The sequence below is a fragment of the Vipera ursinii genome (genome assembly GCF_947247035.1).
Source record: "Vipera ursinii genome assembly, chromosome: 1".
NCBI classification, from domain to species: Eukaryota; Metazoa; Chordata; class Lepidosauria; order Squamata; family Viperidae; genus Vipera; species Vipera ursinii.
In genome coordinates this window covers 317,586,297-317,609,739 of record NC_139512.1, presented here as the reverse complement: position 1 = coordinate 317,609,739, position 23,443 = coordinate 317,586,297, and the positions used below count along the sequence as shown (strand labels likewise).

The window sequence follows — 23,443 nt, the reverse complement described above, 5'->3', positions numbered from 1 at the left end:
CTCTCCCCGTCCCGCCTTCCCCCGCCTCTATGCAGCAGGAAGGGTGTTCTGGATTTGTTGTCTGCCTTTCCTTTTTTAGATGTTAGTTGAGCTGTGAATTCCTTGTTTTTGGCAGTGTGTCAGGTCAGGAGCCTGGAGAAGCACATGGGAGTGCCTGCCGGCTGGATCTATCTACATAGTAGTGCTGGGAGTTAGGGGTGGGTGGGCAGGGGGGGAGGCTGGCAGCAGCAAGAACACTGACAACATTAATGACAAGACATTAACCCTCCCCAGACATGTTAAGATATTGCAGACTACAGAATTCAAACAGAAATAGCTATTCTAATCTCAGAAGACAGCATTTTCTCCAGTTTAATAGCCCTTAAAAACACAATTGCCGTATGGATACTTTTTCCCCAAAAAATGTTTTTTAAAAGAACTTTTTATCAAGACTAAACCAGGAGAGGACTATGCAAGTGGAATATGCTTGATTCCAAGTGCCTAGAACTCTATCCTGAAGCACCAAAACTTTTGATTGGGTGCTGCCCAGAGTCGGTTAGAAGATGGGTAGCTATATAAATGTTTTAGGTAAATAAATAAAACAGACAGAACTGGCCTTCACTCAGAATTAGCCCATTATATTTCTCATGTAAGCAGATGGTTATTTTTACTCATATGGGGACTTGTCAGATAATTCTTTTGAGAATATTGTTATAAGGCAGTTGAAAATTGAACCTAGAACACTAGGCAATCAAACTTGCAGAGAGGGGAAACTTAAATGTATTTTGAGTACAAAGAGAACACTGGTGCATTGTGCCTCCTGTCCAGTCTTTGCTGTATGGAAACATCACTGCCCTTCCAATGGTCCATTTCCATACAGACAGTAGCTTGGCAGTCCCTACTTTTTAAAATTATACATTTAATTAGATTTTGAAAGAAATGTAATTAAATATAATTTAATCTTATATTTATATCTGTTTAAAATCACAGATTTGGAAGAGGCCATTGAGGCCATCAAGTCTGTAGTAGGATGTGACATGATCTAAATACCTCCATTTTAATAGGCATGCTGGTTGGCTCATTCTCTGGCCTCTTTGATCTGGATTCCAGGTTTGAGTAACCATAATTTTTGGTATTGAACAACTTTGGTGTAGATCTGGGAAAGCCATAGAATTCACAGTCTCCATGGTAAAGGTGGCTTGTTCCAAGTGATTTCTAATCCAGCACATCCAGGTGGTCACATGCTAGATCTCTGTTTATCTGAATATGGAGGGCATTACTTTTACCCATTTACTTTGATCAGATCACTTCCTAATCCAGCTAAGATTAATTGCTGCCCAGGATCTCACAGGATGGGAACTGTATAGCAATAGCAGCTAGCAATAGAACTTAGACTTATATACCACTTTACAGGACTCATTGGATGATTTACAATGCATTTGTATATTGTCTTACACAATCTGGGTCCTCATTTTACTGACCTCAGAAGGATGGAAGGCTGAGCCAACCTTGAGCCCCATCAGGGTCAAACCCCAGACTGTGGGCAGTTTGCCTGCAATGCTGCACCACCAGGGCTGTCAGAGTTTAAAGAGTGTATCTCAAGCATCCAATAGATCCAGAGAGTTTCCAGAGTACCCAGTGGCCTCTTTATCCCATTTAAGAGTTGCTCTGCAAATCCTGGAAGACCTAGCATGTGATTTAGTATTCTAAAGCACAATAGCATGATTTGTTGTGATTCAGGGTCAGCTTGTGGGTTCGGCAGTTGGGTCGGATGATTCAGAGGAGGAGGAGGGGGGTGTTGGAGAGCTTGCTGAGAATAATATTGAGGCTCCACAGAGCCCTCAGCCAGGCCCCTCCCATCTGGTCACGACACAGACCCAGCTGTGTGAGCCTGACAGCGTGGATGAAGATGACCCACAGCTGGCCCTGTTCAAAGACGCCTGACGCAGGAGGCAGTCAATCAGGAGTAAACAGAGGAAGGCAATGGGGCACCTCAGAAGGAGGCAGAGAGAAGCCACGCCCTGAACTGTTTAAAAGGGGAATGTGTGGGAGGCTGGTTTGCTGAAGGCAACCGTTTGAATAGCTCCTGTTTCATGGTTCGTGTCTTGTTTTGCTCTATTTTATGTTAATAAATTTGGCAGGCTTAGTTCCAGGCTCTTGCCGTTTGTAAAGGGGTTGTTCCTGCCTTTTCTGCAAGGCCGGTAGTAGGCTGGTACAGAACATGATTCACATTTTATGCTATGGTTTCCTTAAGCTTTGGTTTTTGAATAGGCTATAGTTTTCCTGAATTCATATATAGTACCAAGCCTTAGGGACACAGTGGCTCAGTGGGTTAGGACGCTGAGCTTGTCGATCAGATGATCGGCAGTTTGGCGGGTCAAATCCCGAGTGCCGCGTAACAGAGTGAGCACCTGTTACTCGTCCCAGCTTCTGCCAACCTAGCAGTTCGAAAGCATGTAAAAATGCAAGTAGAAAAATAGGGACCACTATGGTGGGAAGGTAACAGTGTTCTGTGCGCCTTTGGCATCTAGTCATGCCGGCCACATGACCACGGAGACGTCCTCGGACAAGCGCTGGCTCTTCGGCTTTGAAACGGAGATCAGCACCCGCCCCTAGAGTTGGAAACGACTAGCACGCATGTGCGGGGGAACCTTTACCTTACCTTTTACCAAGCCTTATAATCATAGCCAGAATGGCTCAGTTCACCTGAAATGCTAAATCAATATTACATTATGGCCTCATGGGATGTGTAACTCAGAGGTCATGCTACCCGAATCTGACATCTCTGGGAAAGCTATCTCTTAGAGATAAAATTTGCAGATTAAAAATGTCTGTTCTGTAGAGTTACATATTTGTATAGTGCCATGACTATTCATGACTCTTTATATTATAGCATGGAACTTACAGTGGGAATTTATAGTCAGTTCAGTATAAGAATCTAGTCACAAAAAGCTTCTCAGTAAATTTACCAATCAATTAACAGAAATTCACAAACTTAAGCAACTAATTAACAGATAATTAAAGTTACACTGAATTAGACAGACGCTTCCTTTCTTCTAGACAAAATTTAGTTATAGTAAGTGATAAACTATTTCTAGCAAAACAACTCCCACTCAAATGAGCTGATAAAATGGATAGCTTTGTACTTTTATAAAACAAAAACAAAAACTTTCTCTGAGTACTTGGAGAGAGAGCCCTTCAAATTATTCTCCATACCTCTCTTCCAGGAAAGTTAGTAGTATCATGCAAGATAGTGAGTATAAACAATTCTTATTTTGAAATATTGCATGTTTTGGCTTATTAATGAACAAAAAGTGAGCAATCTCAAATACTGAAGGTGAATGGCATTATGTGCATTGAGATGCATTTGTTCATATTATTACAAAATCTAATCTTATTAGATTTTCATGGAAACACACCTATGGCAAAAAAGCAACATTGTCCTTTTAATTTCTTTGCATTCAGTTTGCGCATTACATATTGACCAATATGAATTAATGGCATGTAAGCAAATGAATAAACAAGAAACTCAGAGCAAAATCAAAGCATAAATTTGAAGACGAAACTTTGGTTCTACAGAAAGCAGATTTGTTGTTAATCTTAGGAGTGGAGTAAACCAAATCACTGGAGATACCAAAATAGTTATGAAAATCTCAAAGTTTTCTAGGTTTGAAAATATGAATATCATATAAAAGCTGAGCAAGTAACTTGGAAGTGAAGTAGAACATATAGGAAGATAGTATAAGGATTTAAAGAATAGGTATCATGTAATCAGGGTTGTGTGAATGATTGTAGCAGCAGAATACTGGATAACTGTGAAGGGATTAGGGCAAGATATTGAGAGACCAAAGCGAAAAGATTGCATCATTGAAGAGACCTGAACCAGGTAAATGTTGAGTGCTGCATACCATAATTTAAGAAGGATTCAGACAACCTGAAAGGGATTAAGAGAAGGACAATAAATATTCTCAAAAGACCAGAAATATGATTCTTTGACAAGAGAGAAATGGGTAAGTTTAGCCTTGAGAAAAAAAGATTCAAAGCGGATATGAGAACACTTGCCAAATCTGAAGTGGATCATATAGAAAGACACAATCTATGTTATTCCTAGAAGACAGGATATATGATAGAATCATGGACAAGTTACCTGAAGCATGTCCAAGTGAAATTTTAAGAAATAATTCCTTAGTCAAAGTCCTTGCTGCCATTGGGTCTCAGCTTTAGCTTAAGTTGGGCCTGCCTAAACAGACTGAATAAGTCTGTTGCTTAGGCCTTTGTTGCCTCCCCAAGAAAGTATTTGGCAAGCTACAGTGTGTAGACTGCTGATGCGACTCAGCCATTGCAAAATATTAAGGAAGAATCCACAGTTTAGAATGGGGAGAAAACGATAGCATGGGAATTGAACTCAACCACGTGTGGAATAATATGGCGATTTCGAGAGCTTATTGACCTATACATGTTATCTTTTATTTTTAGATGTGGATATACTGCACTACCAGATAGTCAGAAGGGGAAAGGCTGTATTCAGCTCTGGGCAGTGTACTCAGTTTGGGCTTGGCTCTTCCTACTTGCGCTTCTTTTGCAGGACTCACTGAAGCCAGCATTCACTGTCACCAACCTCCCAGGGACGACGTCCACCATCCAGACAGCACCCACAACATCCACATCCATGCAGGTCAGCAGTGGGCCCTCGTTCCCCATTACTAACTACTTAGCACCAGTCTCTGCCAGTGTCAGCCCCAGTACAGTCACCAGTGCCAACGGAACAGTGCTGAAAACCACTGGAACCAGCGCAGTGGCCTCTGGAGGACTAATGCAGATACCTACCGGCTTTACCCTCATGTCAGGTCAGTTTCTTTTTTGCCAGTTGAAGCGTTTTTGTGATAGCTGCTGATTCTTCTGCAATTACACTGAGCACACTAGACCTTGCCCCTTCCTTGACTTGTGAGAGGCCGGAATGGAAATGCCAAAACTGCATTCGCTTAAATATGATTGTTTCATACAGGAGTATGGCTGAGGCCAGAATAATAGCTAGTCAAGGGACAGGTTCTACCAGGAGAACAGGATGTTTTAGGGAAACGGTAGTGTTGCTGTCTCTGCTGCCAGCCTCCTCGTTCCTTTGAGGAAATGGAAAGTCCCACTTTGACATTTCTGATTGTGAGAATTGTAGGGTTTGGAACTGGGACATGGAGCTTGGTCAGCGCCTTCCCTCCTCTTCCTCCCATGAAAGATGTGTGGCAGCCTCCCTCAACTGGACATTCCGTCTTCTAGAATTCCACTCGGAATTCTCAAACTCATAGTCCCAACCCAACTGAAGGCATGATAAGATTGGGGAAGGCTGCATATGATAATAATTTAGGAGGAGAGATTAACAAGAATCCCAGAGGGAATGAAGGAGATTTTAAAAACATCTGGCCCTGGTAAAAAGCCTTTTTTTCTCCCTCCTTCCAGCAGGTGCTCCATTCCCTCCTGGGACCCCTACCTTTCCTCTCACTCAGTTACAGCCGCACTCGCTGGCCCTCTCCAGCCAGCAGGGCCAGGCGGCGGTCGTAGGCATACCTGGACAGCTGCAGCAGGCACAACAGACAGTCTTCCGATTTCCAGCTACAGCCGGAGGGCAGATTGTGTCTCTGACAGGTCAGCTGCACTCACATTGCTGCTTGCACATGGAAGGTTGGTGGGAATGCACGTTTTCAGGGCAGCTGGTTGACCTGTCTGGGGTTCAGTTGGCTTGTGTTTTTGGGAGGCCCTCCTAAGAGCAAGGATAGAAAGTTGGGAAAAGTTAGCTGCTAGCTCCAAATGGAAGTGTGCTGAGGCAGAAGGTGCAAAAGCTGTTGCTTTGTCAGCTGAATGTGAGTGATAGTTTATTTTAGGAGGAATAAAGACAGGTATGACTAATAACTGACAATATATTCTCCAAAATAGAAGGCAATTCTTCCAGCTGTTTGAAAGGTAGTCCTAAGAACTTGTCACCTAGATGAGACTGATCCTTGTAAATCTGCAGTCTCGGAACCATGCCTGCCATCTTCATTTTTTTAAACATCTAACCATTTTCCTTCCTCTCTTGTTTGTCCATTACCGCTTTTTAAAAAATGATTGTCTACTTTATTGTCCAGTTAACAGACATCCACCTGCTCTTTTTCCCCCCTATCAGATCATAGTACTTGCTCTTGAAAAATTCAAAAGCCTGTCTTATTTGGTTGTTTTTAGTCTTGGAAGTATTGCTTAAATTTGTATTCCCCCCCCCCCCCGCTATTATGAGAAATAGTTCTTGATCTTTTGTTTTTCATAATTCAAATTGTGATGACAACAGAGGACACTCAACTTTCAAAGCATACTGGCACATCTTAAGCATTCAAACCCTTGACTGAAGAGAGTGCCTTGTGAAGGGGAAGCCTAGATTGAAGAATTAAGCCATCGTGTAAGAAACACTACTGAATGTGGAGACTCCTGAAGATGCCAGGATAGAGAGATGAAGGAATATTTTAGGGCAGATATATTTATTTACTGCAACTATGACCGTCCTCTATGGGATAGCTGATACAAGGTTCTTAACATGAGGCGCTTTCCTCTCTGAAGCCACGTAATAATGTTCTTCGACGGGACGGGTGTCAAACTTGCCGTGTCACGTGATGTGTTGTGACGTATCGTGACTTTTTTTCGCATTGCTGGAGCTGGGGTGGGTGCAGAGAGGGGGGGGAGAGAGAGGGGGGATGATTAATGTTTCTAGCTGTTGCTGTAGTTTAAAAACTAAATGACTTTAGAGACTAGTCTAAGCTATTGTAAGCCCCAGGATTGCTATCTTCTGTTCAACAGATGGACAAACTAATACAGAATGAAAGAAAATTTTAAGAAAAAGAATATTTGCTATTTCAATAGCTGTTAGAAGCCATTTCTGTTTAACAAAAATAAAGGAATATGAATGTAAAGAAGGCATAAGAAACGCCAAATCAGAAGAAAACCTGCCTCCAGAAGCTGTGAAAGCTCCAACACTGGAGGTTTTTAAGAAGAGACTGGACAGCTAGTTGTCTGAAATGGTATAGGGTTTCCTGCCTGAGCAGGGGGTTGGACTAGATGACCTCCAAGGTCCCTTTCAACTTTACTATTATGATTATGATTAAATAAGTCAGTTGTCTACCTAATGGAAGTAGGATTTTATTATTTCACTATAGGCATGATGTCCCTTTTTGAGAAAATCAATAAACCGAGATGTGCTTTTGCTGTCATATGCATTCTGGTACATGGCAAGTTAATGAGAACCAAAACTACAGGCAGTTCACTCCTATCAATAGGAATTAGATATGTTCACCTACTGGGGGTGGGGAGACTTCTAATTCTAATCTCTTCCAACCATGAAGGGCATGATGAAGATTTTAAAGAATCCAGTGCTAAATAAATGTTGCTAATATAAAGAATGAAACGTAGTTCTTACAGCTGCCTCTTACCATGAATTCTGGGTAAGGGAGACAGAGATACCATAAAAAAAGGAAGTAATATGGCTCTTATAAGATACCACAAAGGGAAAGGGACTCTAAAGTCTTAACCTTTTTATAAGTTATAAAGCTAAAGATGCTTCTGTCACATTTTGTCCTGAGTATACTTCCATTTGTTGTTATAAAGTTGTGAAATCTAAAATAAGAATCTTCTCTGACTTTTGGTAGTCCTTTTGACTGGTTGCTTAGTAACTGTTCAAAGGTTTGAGTGGCCCCAAAATGAGGGACTTACAAAGCGGATTTAAAGTTACCTTAGGTAGGCCCCCGCTGCAGTCACAATATTTCTGTCTGTCTGTCGATCTTGTCTGTCTGTCTATCTATCTATCTATCTATCTATCTATCTATCTATCTATCTATCTATCTATCTATCATCTATCCATCCATCCATCCATCCATCCATGCATCCATCCATCTATATAATCTATCAAATTTCTTAACCACCCATCTCCTTCTTAGAGGGGCTCTGGGAAGTGTGCAATTTAATCAGTAAAACATTAAAACCAAATAATTTAAAATTAAAAAAATGTAAAAAATGTAAAACAACATTAGAAAATTGCAAAATATGGAGAGTTCATAAATGGGGAGACTAGAAGCTGTTCATACAGGTGTGTGTGTATGGGGGGGGATTCTCATGGCTGGTTAGGCCCTTGTATCCCCAATGGAAAACATACCCACATTTTGACGCCTTTGCAGAAGGCCAAAAGATTTGGGGCTTTCCTCTTCTCTGAAGGCAAGATGTTCCATAATTTTGTGGTGGTTTTACAGAAAACTGGCACTTTTAGTTTTTGGCAAACCCCCGCAAGACTGCTACATTTACTTAACGACCACTACAACCCCCCCCCCAATAAAATTAGGTTGGAAATGTGACTGACCTATTTTACATCCATTATGACATACAATCGTAATGGACAAACTCCATTATAGTTGTATGTCAAGGACTACCTGTACTAATATCATACAGCTTTGAGCATATAAACTTTAAAATAATTTAAAGAAATAAACCAGATATAACTGGAGATACCTTAAAAATAACCATATCAGCAGGGACATTAAATGTGTATTTCAGACTTATTTTGATCACAACAGAAAAACTGATCAAACTCTTTTGCTCTATCAGAATATCAGAACTAAAATGAAAAGCACTGTCTGTCAGCCCTGACATGCAGCAGGAGAAAAGGCCTTTAGCAAGGCCTCTGGAATATTAATTTGAGTACTTGGCAGTTTAAAAATGTTCTGTATGTAAGGAATGGGGAATCCCAAAGGCCTAACTCATGCCCCAGCTAGCCTATCCTGGCCTATTCTGAATCTTGTGAGACCATTGCCCCCAAATCACAAGCCACCTTTCTACTATTGCTGATTGCTGTTCTTCCTGCATTCATTAATTGCCCTTTCCCTATCTGTTATTCTAGTGTGTGCAAATATAATTTTGCACTGATATTTTTAGCTATAGGGAGACCCTGTAATCTGCTGTCTCTATAGAGATGGGGGTACCCACCATTGCCACTAAGTGTAACATAGAGCTGGAAAAGTGACTAATGAGTTCAGTACTGATCTTTCATGTGTTTATTATTTGATTTTTAACCCACTATACCTCTGGTCTGTTCAGCTGCATACTTAGGACAGGAAATCGTAATTAAAATTATTTATTTATTCAGTTTCTTTTTTTCCATATATTATATTGATTTTTAAAAAATATAAATCACTCAATAGTTAGTAAACAGTGTGTTTGCTGTGTTTACATTTGTAAAGAGAAATCATTAACAATTGGTTTCTATAATCCATAATCCACATTGTGGGTTTAGTTGATTTCCCCTTTTCCCGAAAATGTCTTCTTTGCAAACCGTTGAATTAACACAGTTCTTATTATTTTGATAAATAATAGTTACATATATGATTTTTCCCAATATTCCTGGAAATAATGATCACATCAATATAATATTTCTTTGCTATCTAATCATTCTGGTTGCCTCATCTTATATCCTGTTACAGTCCTTATTTCAATTTGTTTCTCCTATAAAGTTCAAAGAATTCTTGCTGATTAAGATCTTCTGAACAGTTAATTACATTTAAAGATTTAAATCCATTTTTCCCATATAAACCGTCTCAACACTTTTACATTTCTTAAAGAATAAGTAAAAACAGTAAACAAAAGGAAAAGAGAGCAAGAGTAAACATAAAAAGTAAAGTATTATTTAAAATATATATTCCTCCTAAGCTAATATATATTCATTCCCAAAATTTCTTATTATTTTTAAACATAAAGTAATTAAAAATATATGTAATTTTAAATATTCCATTTAATGTGTCTAGTCATCTAATCCTTTAACTCTTATTCAAAACATTTTTTCTTTTTTATACATTATAATTTCCCTAAATTCAAACACACTTAATTATCTAAAATATTTCTTTCATCTAAGCCATTTCAACAGTATTATATTATTTATATCAAAAAATAAAAAAGGAAAAAGCATACAGTATTTTTTAAGGAATTCATCCCTCTTAGAATGACATATGTATTCAAAATCTTTTCTATTTCTTTAGCCATATTCAAACAAATGTTTCTTTTTTAAATATTCTCTCTGGTAGACCCCATAATCTATTTTCTTAATTTTCACTTTAATCTTTTTCCTTTGACCAGTATCTTTCTTGATCAATGTGTTTTGCTGAATCAAAAAGTTTTTCCATATATTCATGACTGTTGCTGTAGGTATAAGAAGTAAATTGAATAAAGTGTCTTTATATGAGGCTTTTGCCTTTCCATGTTTTATTTATTCAATTTCTATAGCTATCCATCTCAGCCTAGTGACTCTGGGCAACTTACAATTATAAAACTGTAAAACAATTAAAAACAATAAAAACATTCCAAAGAATAAATACATGCAGCAGCCAAGAGAGTTAACTATTTTGGTTAATCCACAGCCAACTAACTGTAAAGCCAAGGCATGGGTCCCTAATACATTATGAGCTCAGGCCTTCGCACACAGCCAGGTTTTTAAAGCCTTATGAAAGCCAAGAGGATTGGGACCATTCTAATCTCAAAGGGGAAAATATTTCACAAAGCAGGGGCTACAGCAGAGAATAAATACAAAATGGGGAAAAAATAAAAATAAAGTTGATACTAAAATTAATTAAGAAAGCACTTATGAAAGAGACATGTATTTACGGATTTTCTAAGTGAAGAGAAAAATAGTTGAAAGCAAACAATACTTGATTGAGTGCTCTCCATAGCCTGTGAGCATCTCAAGGCTCCTCCTGAAGATTGTAATGTTCCTAGGACAATATTTGTAGCATCCACAGCCACTACAATCAGCAATGAAGGATGCCAGCTATGAAAAGCCACAGATAATTCATTTGCGATCTAATCCAGCTAAGTAGATCTGCACAGATATAGCTAAATGCCTCCTACAAACAACCGTGTTTCCCTGAAAGTAAGACCCACCCCAAAAATAAGCCTTAGCTTGATTTTTGGGGGTGGGCCTAATATAAGCTCTACACCAAAAATAAGCCCTAGTTTTGGGGTGAGGCTCATGCCTAAAATTCAAGCTAGGGTGCAGGTGGGTGGGTGGAGCTGCCCCACGCACCCCACACCCACTTACCGTTGCAGCTTGCCTCTCCTCGCTGGCCCACTTCTGTGACGTCCCCTGGCCTGCATTTCGCGAAACGCAGACTGGGGGATGCCGCAGAAGAAGTGGCCCAGCTGGCCGGGGCTGTCGATGCCAGAAGTGAGTGGAAAAGACACACACACACCCCGAAAATAAGACCTGGTGTCTCTTTTGGAGGCAGAAAAAAATAAGTCCAGGTCTTATTTTTGGGGAAACATGGAGGTAGCAAGAACTTTACGATATGAGGTGTTTTTATGAATTAAAATATTTTACTATAGGAAGGTTTCTCCTTAAGTAAAGCACTCTCCCCCCCCCCCCTTGAAGTTAAGTCTTGGAGTTTTCTTGGCAATAATATGGAAGTCATTTCCCGTTGTCCTTTCTGGATTTATTTTTTATTTCTAAATCTTATATACATCTGGGTATTTCATGGCAGCCCAAGTATCTGATCCTGTTTAGTTCTTTCAAGATCAGCCAAGGTTGGCCAAGTGCTGCCATCTGGTGTGTTTTTCTACTAATTATTGCCAGAATTTGCTTTGCTACAATTTTCATTCTTTGGGCTTCCCTCTGGAAAAAAATAGAGCAGTGTAATGATGCTTGGGTTGCCATGTAGCTAGAATTTTTGGATGATCTATTTCCTGTTCAGTTAGTGCTGCTGCAGGATGTAGGGTCAGTTTATTTCTGCCACAAGCTGAGATTGAAGTCCTGATAGAATACGTAAAGATTTCTCTTGATGCCCAGACTTAAGAAATTAGAAAAGAAGTCTGCTCAGTTACATTGGCTTACCCTGGGGGGCTGTAACATTACTTCTATGGTAGTTTGAATTAGGAAAAGTAGATCTACTGAGTCAGTAATATCTTCAAAGTAGCATAATGAATCAGATTGGGAGGTCTAGAAAAAGCCCAAGGGAAGAACCGGTGGGTGGGTAGAGCTAGACAGAGTAATGGTGTATGAAATTCAGTGCCTAGGAATGCGTTTTATGTAGGTCATTGGAACAAACTCACTCTTAAGAAATTTGTCTGACTCTATGGTGGTGTAAATTTGGATTAGCCTGACAACAATTTAAAGCAACATTCTGTTAGATTAGATCACTCTCACTTTGTTCTGGTGTAATAATTTTTGTGTGAACTTAAATGGATATTCATACCTGATTAACCCGTAGATGGGTTAATCAGATTGAGCAACCTTGATGTATAGGTAGGACAGAATGAGAACATCATTTTATGACACACATGGGCAATGTAAAGCCCTAAGGCCAAATTCAGGGCCAGAGGCATCCCCGAGAAAGGCAGAGAAGTCAAGATGGTGGAAATATGATTGAAACTCTGCCACACAGGTGAAAAGAGGGAGATGCTTTGATCACACCATCTTAGTTGCTATCCTAAGGTTTAGATATTCCAGCTTCTGGAGCATCTTTTGTTTGTACTGTTCTTCACAGTTGCTAAAGTGGGTGACACATTTTGAACTACAAAGGACAAAATAGTTTTTCAACCCAGAGAAAAAGGGAAAACTCTGGCTTGCCTACTTTTTGTCATCACACCACTTCCTGTACCTGGTTACTAAAGCTTGTGTCTCTTCTCTCTCCTCTTCTGTGTGTTTGATTCCAAGTAGTTCTACAAAAGCTATTATCACAAAATTATTCCATTACTATAATAGGGATAGACAGAAACCAAGCTTACATTATGTGCTTTTAAATCTTTTCTTCACAAATCAAGGCAATTGGCAGCAATGAAATACATAATGGTAAATCAGAATATGTTTTTTTAAAAAAAATCTACAAGCACATAAAATAGTTACCATTTAATTCTATTTCTGGGATTATTTCACATAAATTCTACAAAGGATAGAAGTCCTTTTACAATGTGTATGTTGATTCTTATATCATTGCTTGTATTTTTATAATGTTACAGGCACATATGGAAAGATACACAGAATTGTTTGTGAGGGGCATTACATTTGCAAGAGAATAAATAAAACAATCTAGCATCTTACATAGTTTTATCTGTCACAAACAATACTGAATAGATTTCTTTTTTTCTTTGTAAGTTTTCTATCCTACCTTATTAAGTGTGGGGGCTCAGAGCAGTTATTTTGTCCCACGAAAGCAACCCCATGAGGTAGGTTGGATTGAGAGTGTGACTGGCCCAGGATGTGCTTCTGTGACAGAGGATGGACTAAAACCTGTGTCTCTTCACCCTTACTCCAACTCCTTAACCATTATACTGCATTGGCTCTTATCCTGCATAGGTTAATGTTGTGACCTTCACAGCTACTGCATTTTTCAACATTTGTCTGCCTTCCTAAAACTTTGGCAGGATGTGAAATATTAAAATGTACAGTGGTCCTTAAAAGTTTGTGAATTGAATTTTCAGTATATCTGCATAAATATGACCTAAAATGTGATCTGTTCTCTACATGACCAAAACTATAATTTCCCCTTCCAATGAACTGATAACGCTAGAGATTCACATACTTTCCCCCCATACAAATATGTAGGTTTTGATTATTTTTCTCAATAAATATATGAACAAGTATGGTTTAAACTCATTCTTTTAATACAATGTTGTCAGAACAATTGAAACTGATTTAAAGGGGCTCAGTAAATAAAATACTCTTATCTGATTCTTGTAAAGAAAATAAATTTGGTGTTACTTTAGTCTCTTGGGAAGATAATTCAGAGATGGGGTAAGAACAGAATAACAAGATGCCTGAAATTTGAATAAAGTTAGTTTTGAAGTTAACACACTTTTATATAGTTCTATGATTATACCTTTGTGTGATTTGCTGATATTTGTGCACGGTAGGAAGCATCAGGTTGACAGCCCTATTTGTATTTGTCATATCCTTTTTCTTAAAGGGAAAGAAAGAGAAAGAGAGCAAAAGAGTCCTGATGACCCCCATCTTTCTGTGAGCATGGTGTATTTGTCTTTAAGGCTATTTTATAGTTTGATAGTAGTAGGTAATGGAAAGGCTACAGTGATGGAAGACTTAGACTAAAATAGGTAGATATGTAAATAGAAGGGAAATGATGTAGCCAGAGATGTAGACACTTAAACCTGGAAACTTAGATCTGCATGTCCTGTCCACTATGCTTTCTGGGAACGAGTAGAAACCCATGATGGCAACAGCTGACCAAATGCTTTACTAGGTGGCCCCTTCCTCTTGGCCTTATATTTTTCTGCTTCCACGTACATTATTTTGGATGCTAGTAGACAGAAAAATCCCTTTGGATAGACTGGTGAGGTGGGTTATAAATATTCTTTTAACTATATTTGTGTACTAAATGGATTAGAAAAGGATGAAAAAACGTGTTGATGAAAAAAAAATGAAGGTCTGTTATCATATTCCAATTTTGACTTATTCCTGTATAATACTCCTTCCTTACACAAAATATAATTAATATAGTGTTAGCATACAAATAAACTATCTCTCTCTCTACATATAAATAAATATACACAGAGACAAACACAAAGTTACATACATATATTATAAAATGAATGATACAAATAAATTCATGAGAAGAATTATTCATTGCAGCCAGATAGATCCTTTCTGCTCATGAGTACTACAGCTTTTGAATTCTGAATGGCTCAGGAGCAAGAGATAATAGTTTTCTTTATACCTATTTGGTGGCTTCCCCCCAGACATCTGATTGAATCCTTTGGGAATGGTTCTTAAGTTACCTGGTAGTTGCCAGAAGTCTCCTGGCTAAAATCTTCACCCAGGAATGTCATAGCCATATTTGCTGGGACCTGAAAGTTAATGGTAGTTCTAGATGTCATCAGGTTGTAAAAATGTAAATTCCCAACATTTAGAAACTGCCCATCTCCCTCACACATCCCCCTCTCTTTGGGGGAATTCTTTGATTATTAGATTTATTTCCAATCTTTTGTTCAGGAGCTTAAGGAAGTATAAATAGTGTTCCCTCCTCCCATTTTGCCCTATGACAACAATCCAGTGAGGTAGGTCTGGTGACTGAGAGTGTCTATCCCAAAATCACCCAGCGAACTTTCATGCTAAAGGTTGTCAACCCATCTTCTTAAGCACTATGTCACACTGGTGTTTCTTAAGTTTTAAAAAGTCCCTCTGTGAGGGAGATGGGCAAATATGATTGATAAATAAACACATTACAAAGTTGTATCTAATTGTTTGTATGAGTGCAGGATTATTGTTAAAAATGGCTTTTTCTTTCTTGTTTGTGATGATTTTAAGATTAGTTTTTGATATATCCATATTTCTTTGAAATATCTTACATTGCTAACTTCCTAGATACTGCATGATCCTAAATAATAAAAGTCACTTCTTATACAGTGCTTTATTTCAAATATAGAAACTCCTGCAAGTCATCCTATATACATTGTCTTAATTAATTCCTCCCTCATTGACTTCTAACTTCTGACAGTGCTGTGGTTGAAGGCAATATCGTTTGAACAATTTCTTAAAAATAACTTTGAAAAAACCACTTTAACAAAGTGGAGGGATAGCATGTCGCTGTAATTGTTTTGAAAAAGCATCTAACATATCTTGTCAATTAAAGTCAAAGGGTTCTTAGCAACAGCACATGCTAAGAACAGCTTGTCTTGCTTCCCAGGTGGTGCAGTGGCTCAACAGGTTCCTGTGCAAGCCATCCAGGTGCATCAGGGCCCCCAGCAAACGTCTCCTACAAGCGACAGCAGCACTGACATCACACAGACCTCTTCCAGCGGGACAGGTAAGCAACCAATTACTCCTAACTCTCACTTTGCAGTTTGGAGCCAGGAGCTCTCCACGGTAGTCCACGAGAACTCAACACCAAGAAGTTCAATGCAGGTAGTCCTTGGGTTATGACAGCAATTGGGACTAGAATTTCCATCACTAACCAATACAGCTATAAAGTGCAATGTGACGTAACCACATCGCTTAGCAACAGCAATCCTAGTTATTGTTGTAATCCCAGGACTATGTGGCTCGTTAAGCAAAGATCTTACATGACTGCATTACTTAGTGGTGCTGCATTTGTAACCTCAGGATCATGCGGGTCATTAAGCAAGGACCTATGCTGGCTCAGGAATTCTGGGAGTTGAAGTCCATGAGTCATAAAAGAGCCGAGGTTGCCTACCCCTGCCCTAGAGGTTTGGTCTCCCATCCAACATTAACCAGGTATAACCAAGATCAGACCATCCTGATTGCTTGGTAATGTTCCTATATGATATATGTTCTTATATGTTTTTTCTTATTCTGTTGCAGATCATAAAAACTGAATTTGGTTCCCCCCCCCAAAAAAACTATTTTATTATACAGAATTATAGTTCTGTTCCTTACTTCTATTCTTAATTGGTAGTGCTATTTTTTCTACATTAATTGTTTTTTAGGTTTTTAAAGTTTTTCTTATTTCCCAGGCCCTCAGTTCTTGTAGCCAGTCTTAGTCTTTTTGCATGTAAAACCTACTATAGATTTGTGAATGGGGCTTTTCTCTCCCCACCCCCCAGCACTCACAGTTTTTCTCCCAAGGTTTGCTATTTGTGTTGGAAGTTTCTTTCCCCCTTCTCTGCTGTGTTCCCGACTTGATTTCTTTTTTCACCATACACATGCTTCACTTCTGGTCTGTTTATGGGTCAAACTCTCCATTTAAGGAGGGGGTGTGTCTGTTGTAACCCTGATTCCAGAGCGGCATCAAATATACAATCCCCTATTGTATATTTTATACATTGATGCTTTATTTTTAGAAACAATTTTCTATCCATGTCTAAAAATAATATGTTCTTTTTAACAATATTTTTTAGTTCTGCTAAAAAAATAGTTTCCCACCCTTCCCCCCCAAAAAAAGAAAAGAGATCTGATCTTGGAATATGAAGGAGCAGCCTGATTTTCAGGCATACATCACATTTTTTCAGATATATTGAACAACTGTAGAATCTGTCTTCTGTCACGCATTCAGAAGGCTTTGGACAATTTTATCTCCTGGCAGTAGGATTTAGACTGGGACGAATGTACATGATAAATTTGTACTGGCTCAGAGATCTAGAGTAGGTTTTACCCTGCAACTCTGCACACACCTGATAGAAGTATGAAGAGGTCTTGCTTCTGCCGGTAAGATAGCGAAAGCAAACAGATGTAGCAGACAGCTATTTCAGTTGTGACTTTTCTTTTGTTTTGCCAGTGACCCTGCCAGCTACAATCATGACTTCATCTGTGCCAACCACTGTGGGAGGCCATATGATGTACCCCAGTTCTCATGCAGTGATGTATGCTCCTACATCGGGTCTCACGGATGGTGGGCTTGCGGTTCTCAATGCCTTCTCCCAGGCCCCATCAGCAATGCAGGTTTCACATGGGCAAGTCCAGGATCAGGGTAAGACTGGACCCAGATAAGTTTGATGTTTGAACATCCTACGTTCCTTACTGCCCATCTGACGTCTCTTTCCCTAGCTATACATGTACACAGCATAAAGCAACATTTGGTTCTCAACCATTAGGGTGCTTCCAGTTCAGAATGGGTACCTTACTGTATCAGAAACTCCTTAAGCAATCCATGCTTTTTCCTCAGCTGGCACAGTAGTCATATGAACTCAGGAAAATAGATGTTTGAGATATATTGCCTCTATAATACTCTCGGGGTTCAAAAGAATATTTTACTGAGCCTAGAAACAGACACTCTCTTCTCTATTTGAGGAACAAATTTGCTAAAATGTGAGAATCAAAAGTAAAAACAAGGAAGGAAATCAAGAAAGAGGATCTTTTTCAGTCAGCCTGCTAAAGTTTAATACAGATGAATAAGGGATGTGATCTGAGAGAGGATTTGCATGCAGATACGATGTACATATAACTGCATGTATATATACACCATATCTGTGGTGGCTTTGAGTTTTAGGCAACAATTCAGGAGAAGCATTTGATTGAGGCTTTCTTATCCTGTTTATGGTGGTCACAATGGTTTCCTGCCCCAATTTTGGTAAAAACCCCAACTCTTGAGTTCCAAAAAGAAATGCTGATCATTGCATAGGCTGCTGGGATATATATTATAAAGGAGGGATATGAATAAAAATGATTCCTAAATCACTCCAGAGTCTATTCTGTTAGTGAGATTTTTATGTGAAAGGAATTAGGCTCACATAGTGCATTAATGCATGAATTATTTAAACTTTGTATATTGAATTAATTCCAATTGGCTAGAGCTACCCAATATGCAACACTAGAAATCTTGCTTTATAAACCACAGTGGCTAGGTTCACATAACAGATTAAGCCTTTTTTAAAAAGCCAAGTATCATATGGTATAGCATCATATGTGAATTCAATTTATCTATAGACTATATTTTTTGTTCTGTAAAAACATAGCTTGCTCTGTGAGTGATTTGGTTTTGATAGCAGTAGTTCATTTTTTAATTTCCTACTGTGAGTATGTCTGCATAATCTAGAGTGATCGAGGCTAATTTTGGAGAATGACTAGTGTACATCTGTCACTTTCTCTGGCAGGTGGAGTCCCTCAGGTATTCCTGACAGCTCCGTCAGGAACAGTTCAGATCCCAGTCTCAGCTGTCCAGCTTCACCAGGTAGGTACAAAACAACCTTGTATTTTTCTTTTCAGCTTTTACCCTGAGACTGCAGTCATTTTACTGAAAACGAGATACACTAGCAGGAGTAAGTATAGTATAAAATTAATTGTAATTGTGCTTGTAATTATTTTGCAGCATCGGATGTTTTTTACCTTAGTTGTTCAAGACATGAGGATTTCAAGCTTCATGTTCCATTTACAGAAGTGTTGTGAGCAGATGTTCAGTTTATTTAACAGCAGCTCCAGTCAAATTTATACTGAACCTTTGAGCTTGTATGACATGTGCTGTTCATTTAATATAGAAACATGGCTTTTTGGCATCAGTATTTTTATGTGTCATTGACTTTTATTAATTGTGATATGAGGTTTCATATGCCTTGAAATTCTGAAGGGTAGTTTTGAAATGTAAGTGAAGAAAGTAAGCCGTGATTACTTATTTGTGAGACCCAGGAGCAGAAGAATATTAGATGTTCGCCCATAACAGACTGTTCCTTTCATTGGTTCTTTTCTCTCTGCAGATGGCTGTCATTGGTCAGCAGAGCAGCAGCACTGCCAACTTGACAGAGCTACAGGTGGTCAACTTGGAGACATCACATGGTTCCAAGAGTGACTGAGCAACTTTGGGAGGGACCTGGTGAGGGAAGGGGAAGAAGTGTGTACCCAGCACCCCAACATGAACCAGCAGATGCTACCGCCGCCGCCTCCAGCTTTATGCTGCATCTGGCCCTGGATCTATGGCACTCCTCAAGCTGCACGAGGATCTCGGCAGTCCCTATTTTTGTATGGACTCCATCACTTATTTATTGTTGCCTTTTACACGTTTTCTTCTCACACTTTATACTGACACACACACCTCCACACACACAAAAGCACCCACAGAAGTACATAGATGCATATTAAAAGTGGCTGCAAGGCCAGTAGCAGGAAGCTGAGTATGGGCTGTACGGGGACTTTGTTACACTGCATTTACTGTTCTTTTGGTTTATTGTTTTGTTTTCCTATTTGTTCCAGCCAAAGAAACTTTCTCTCATGAGTGGGAGAATTTACTCTGCCATGTATAAACTTTCCATCTGTTTTCATTGCCAGGGAGGGAACTTTTTTCTCTCTCTGCCTTGCTGCTTCTGATACATAAGAATGTCCTTGAATGTCCTTAGTTTGTAACCTCTAGGCAGAGCAATGGAGGCTGTGGGAAGAAGCTGCAGTCCAGAAGACTGTGAAGCCATTCTGAAAAAGTTAGTCTCTTTTCAGGCATAGCCCTGATATCTCCTCCCCCCCCTCCCTCTCTCTCTCACACACACACCCACACACACACCAGAGCTGGGACAGTCACCTCTTTCCCCATCCCCATTCCAGTTCAGGTCACTTCCTGGCTGCAGCTTTGTGCCTTCAAGCAATCCATGATGCATTGTGGGTTGGCTTGCCTTTATTCTTGGCTGGCAAAGAGAGGGTTCTTCCTGTTGGCATTCCAGCTGGAGCAACTGAGCATCTTGGATTTCCTTTTACCTTTAAAGTATCCCTCCCTTGGAATCTCTTTTTGTTGCATAGGAACTGACTTGGACCAGCTTCTTGCCCATTTAGTCTGGCTGTATACACATCTTGCAGCCCAAACAAGAATTGTTTACCCATCTCCCTTTTTTCTTGGAAACACACTCAGCAACTCATAAACCCATGAGCAGATTTCATTTTGTGTAATGCTTGAGTTTTGCTGAATTTTTTTCTTCCTGAGAAGGAAGAGCTACAGTCATGTTATAATTATTATTGTTATTATTATTATTTTAATTTTGGAAGGTATAAAGTAACCTTCCCCACTGGTGCTTTCCAAGATGTATTGGATTCCAAACTCCATATCCACTAGCTTTTGGCAATGCTGGGAATTGTCGACTAAAAGATTGGAAAAGGTTGATGAAGGCTAGTGCTAAGCAATGAAGTTGGAAACAAATAAGGGTTGTTTAAGAAAAAGTATTTAAACTTAACTCAGCAGGCTTTCCCAAGGCAACTGCATCCATGGATGAAATATAACTAGTTTGGGATACAGTAATGTAACATAGCCTATGACATTTGTTTGTTTCTCAGATAGCCCTGGAAATGAGAGGGTATGTTGCACCACCATCATGAAGCATGTTTGACCTGCACCTACAAGGCCTTCAGTCTGGGAGTGGGTAGATGGCATGGGGCAAGCTTATCCCTAGAGCATTTGTGGTAAAGGTTCTTCCTATTTTTTGTGAAGCCACTGTTGTGTCCACAGTGAAAATTTTAGATTTTTTTTATGACACTTAAAACAGGAGGTTCTGGAATGAATAAATAAGGTAACACATTTAAAGGGGGAAGCTGCAGGACTGCTAGTCTGTAATGGAGAATGGAAAGAGATGCGGAATAGAGGAAGGGCTGGGATATTGGATCATTTGTTTGCACACAATCATGCATGTCATTCAGCCCAGGACAGGTCAGTGGTTCTTATAAATGCCCCCCCTCCCCAAAAAGGCCAGCTTTGGATTAAGGAAGCTGCAGACTTACAGAAAGAAAGCAGCTATTGTAAGTCCTTTCTTTCTTTTTTTAATTAAAAGACAAAAGAAGCCTTGAAAAAAAAAGACTTTATTTTTCTAAGTGTTAAACTCAGTATTTATGTAATTCTTAAAGGAATTAAAAGTCTGGCTCCTATACAGTTTTCATGGGGTTTGTAGTTGGGGTGGGGGGGAAATGGGCCCTGGGGCAGGGATGAAAAAAATGAAAGGGGCCTTTTTAATTTGTATTGTAATATTCTAAAATTGTTTCCATGAACATTAGCGTTTAAACATGTCTCTGTCTCTAGCACTTGAATCATGCTTTGGTGGAAAAGTTTGCACCAGTGGGGAGGAGACAGCTTATACTAGATCAGCGTTTCCCAACCTTAGGAACTTGAAGATGCGTGGACTTCAACTCCCAGAATGTACTAGATATCCAAAAAGTACTACCTGAAAGCCACATGCAACTGCATCAGCATTCTCTTTATAGTGCCAGAGTGACACTCAGAATCGATGGAACCAAAGCGTTGGTCCATTTGTTTGTTCTCGGAGCAAAGTGGAGATCTTTAATCCTGTGGATGCTTAAGGCATCTATTTACCATCTTAAAAAAACCTTGCATCCTTTTCTAAAACGGGGCATGCTCCTTCCACTTTGGGATGCAGAGATCAATACAGCATGCCACACAAATCCTGGGATGGCCATCAGGCCAAACTGAAGTTGTGTACTGCTTTTGTTTGCATCTTCAGCTCACATGGCCACATTATAAAAAGGTACCCAAGCTCCATCAAATCTGGCTTATATTTAATTCAAAGAAGACATTAGGGTAACTTGTTTAAAACCTTCCACGATGGGTTACGTTTTAGAATATTTTTTTTGTTTTGTTTTAAATGTCAGAAAACATTGCAAAGTATTATTTCTCCAATTATTTGCAGTTTGAAAGGATGTGGTTTATTCAGTTCTTTCACTTTAAATATATATTACAAGCAATCTGAATTTACTGGTACTTCTCCAGCACTAGCTTCAATAATGAAGTCTCCCAGACTGGTGCAAAAGTATCTCCTTGTTTTAACCCTCATTGCTTTTTTTACCTAAAGTGCAGATTTTTTTAACCTTCTTCATTAAATCAGTGACATGAGAAAGAAAGGCAGTCAAGGCAGCTGAATGATTACTCTCTGCCCTCTAGTCCATAACAGATATATTTTATGGCAAAAAGATTGCTTGGTTAGCTGTCTCCTTCCATTATCAGCAATAATGGAAAAAAATATTTATATTCAGTGATGTCTATCCACTGATGAAAACATTTGCCAGCAGTCTTCAGCAACCCGTTTCCCCCCCAATTCTGATATGGAATATTGAAGGATTTGCCATGCAAATGGAACTTAGCTATACATTGATAGCTGTTTTCTGTATGTGGATTGTTTTTTTCTCCAAGAGGGAATTTTTCAGCTATTAGTAGGAAGCTGCTTGGGATAAAGGCACATCTGCAAAACAGTAATTCTCGAATCATGCTAAGAATTCAAAAATCTTCTGCTGAAATAGAGACGAGAGGCTAAAATCAAGGAATTTTTGTTTTGATACTGTACTAATTTTTTCTGATACTGTACTAATTTTCTGATTGGGGATTCTACACTTGATACTCATCCTTCACATCAAGGAAGTTCTCCCTCCTACAAAAAAGCACCTGCAGGTTAAACGCTAATGTTGCATGTGATTAAAGTGTTGAATTGTAAGAACACTTATCAGGGATGAAATGGCATTTATTGTGTGGTGACATTTTTAGTTCACTTTACAGATTGTTTTTGGATTTTTTTTTGTGTGTGCACGTGCGTGCGCATGTGTGGGCGTGTGTATGTGTGTGTGTGAGTGGCTGTGTGTGTGGTTTGTTAATTTCCAGGGTTGTGTTTCTGGACGGATGTGACAGTAATCGCAGTACTATGTACAGAGCTTTCTTTTGTATTAAAAAAAATAATCTTTCAATAAATGTATCATTTTGTGCACAAACTTTGTGTCTTATGTATTGCTTCTTTGACCAATAACTGCCATGAGTCCTCTGGGAGTGTGCCAATGGAGAAATATGATAAATAAATAAAGACTGGAAACAAGTAACTGCTTGCAATTATCTGTGATGTTAACAGCACGCTAGCAAGAACAGAAATATTTCACAGTAGAGGAGGAAAAGGAGATGGGTTGAGAACTAGGAGGGAGATTTTGCCTGGCTCATGTTTAAAGTAGTGTGAGACAAGATGTGTAATCCATAGGTGATAGATAAGTCTCCATGTCAAGTCTATTTTTCATAACTGCATGGATGTATCTATGCTGTTTTCTTGGCAAGAATAT

The 23,443-nt window shown here is 39.1% G+C and overlaps 1 protein-coding gene across 2 annotated transcripts in view; it reads left to right on the top strand.

Moving 5' to 3' along the window:
• SRF (serum response factor) overlaps positions 1-23,107 on the top strand; it is a 63,331-nt gene extending 40,224 nt beyond the window's left edge. Inside the window, exons 3-8 of one of the 2 annotated variants that reach the window (XM_083352722.1) lie at positions 4,565-4,826; positions 5,431-5,616; positions 15,663-15,782; positions 17,211-17,402; positions 18,526-18,602; positions 19,123-23,107. In XM_083352722.1, coding sequence (XP_083208848.1) covers positions 4,565-4,826; positions 5,431-5,616; positions 15,663-15,782; positions 17,211-17,402; positions 18,526-18,602; positions 19,123-19,218 — 933 coding nt within the window. In that variant the 3' untranslated portion in view covers positions 19,219-23,107. The remainder of the gene's footprint in view (positions 1-4,564; positions 4,827-5,430; positions 5,617-15,662; positions 15,783-17,210; positions 17,403-18,525; positions 18,603-19,122) is intronic. The other variant, XM_083352723.1, reaches the window with a different exon arrangement.
• The last annotated feature ends 336 nt before the right edge of the window (positions 23,108-23,443 follow it).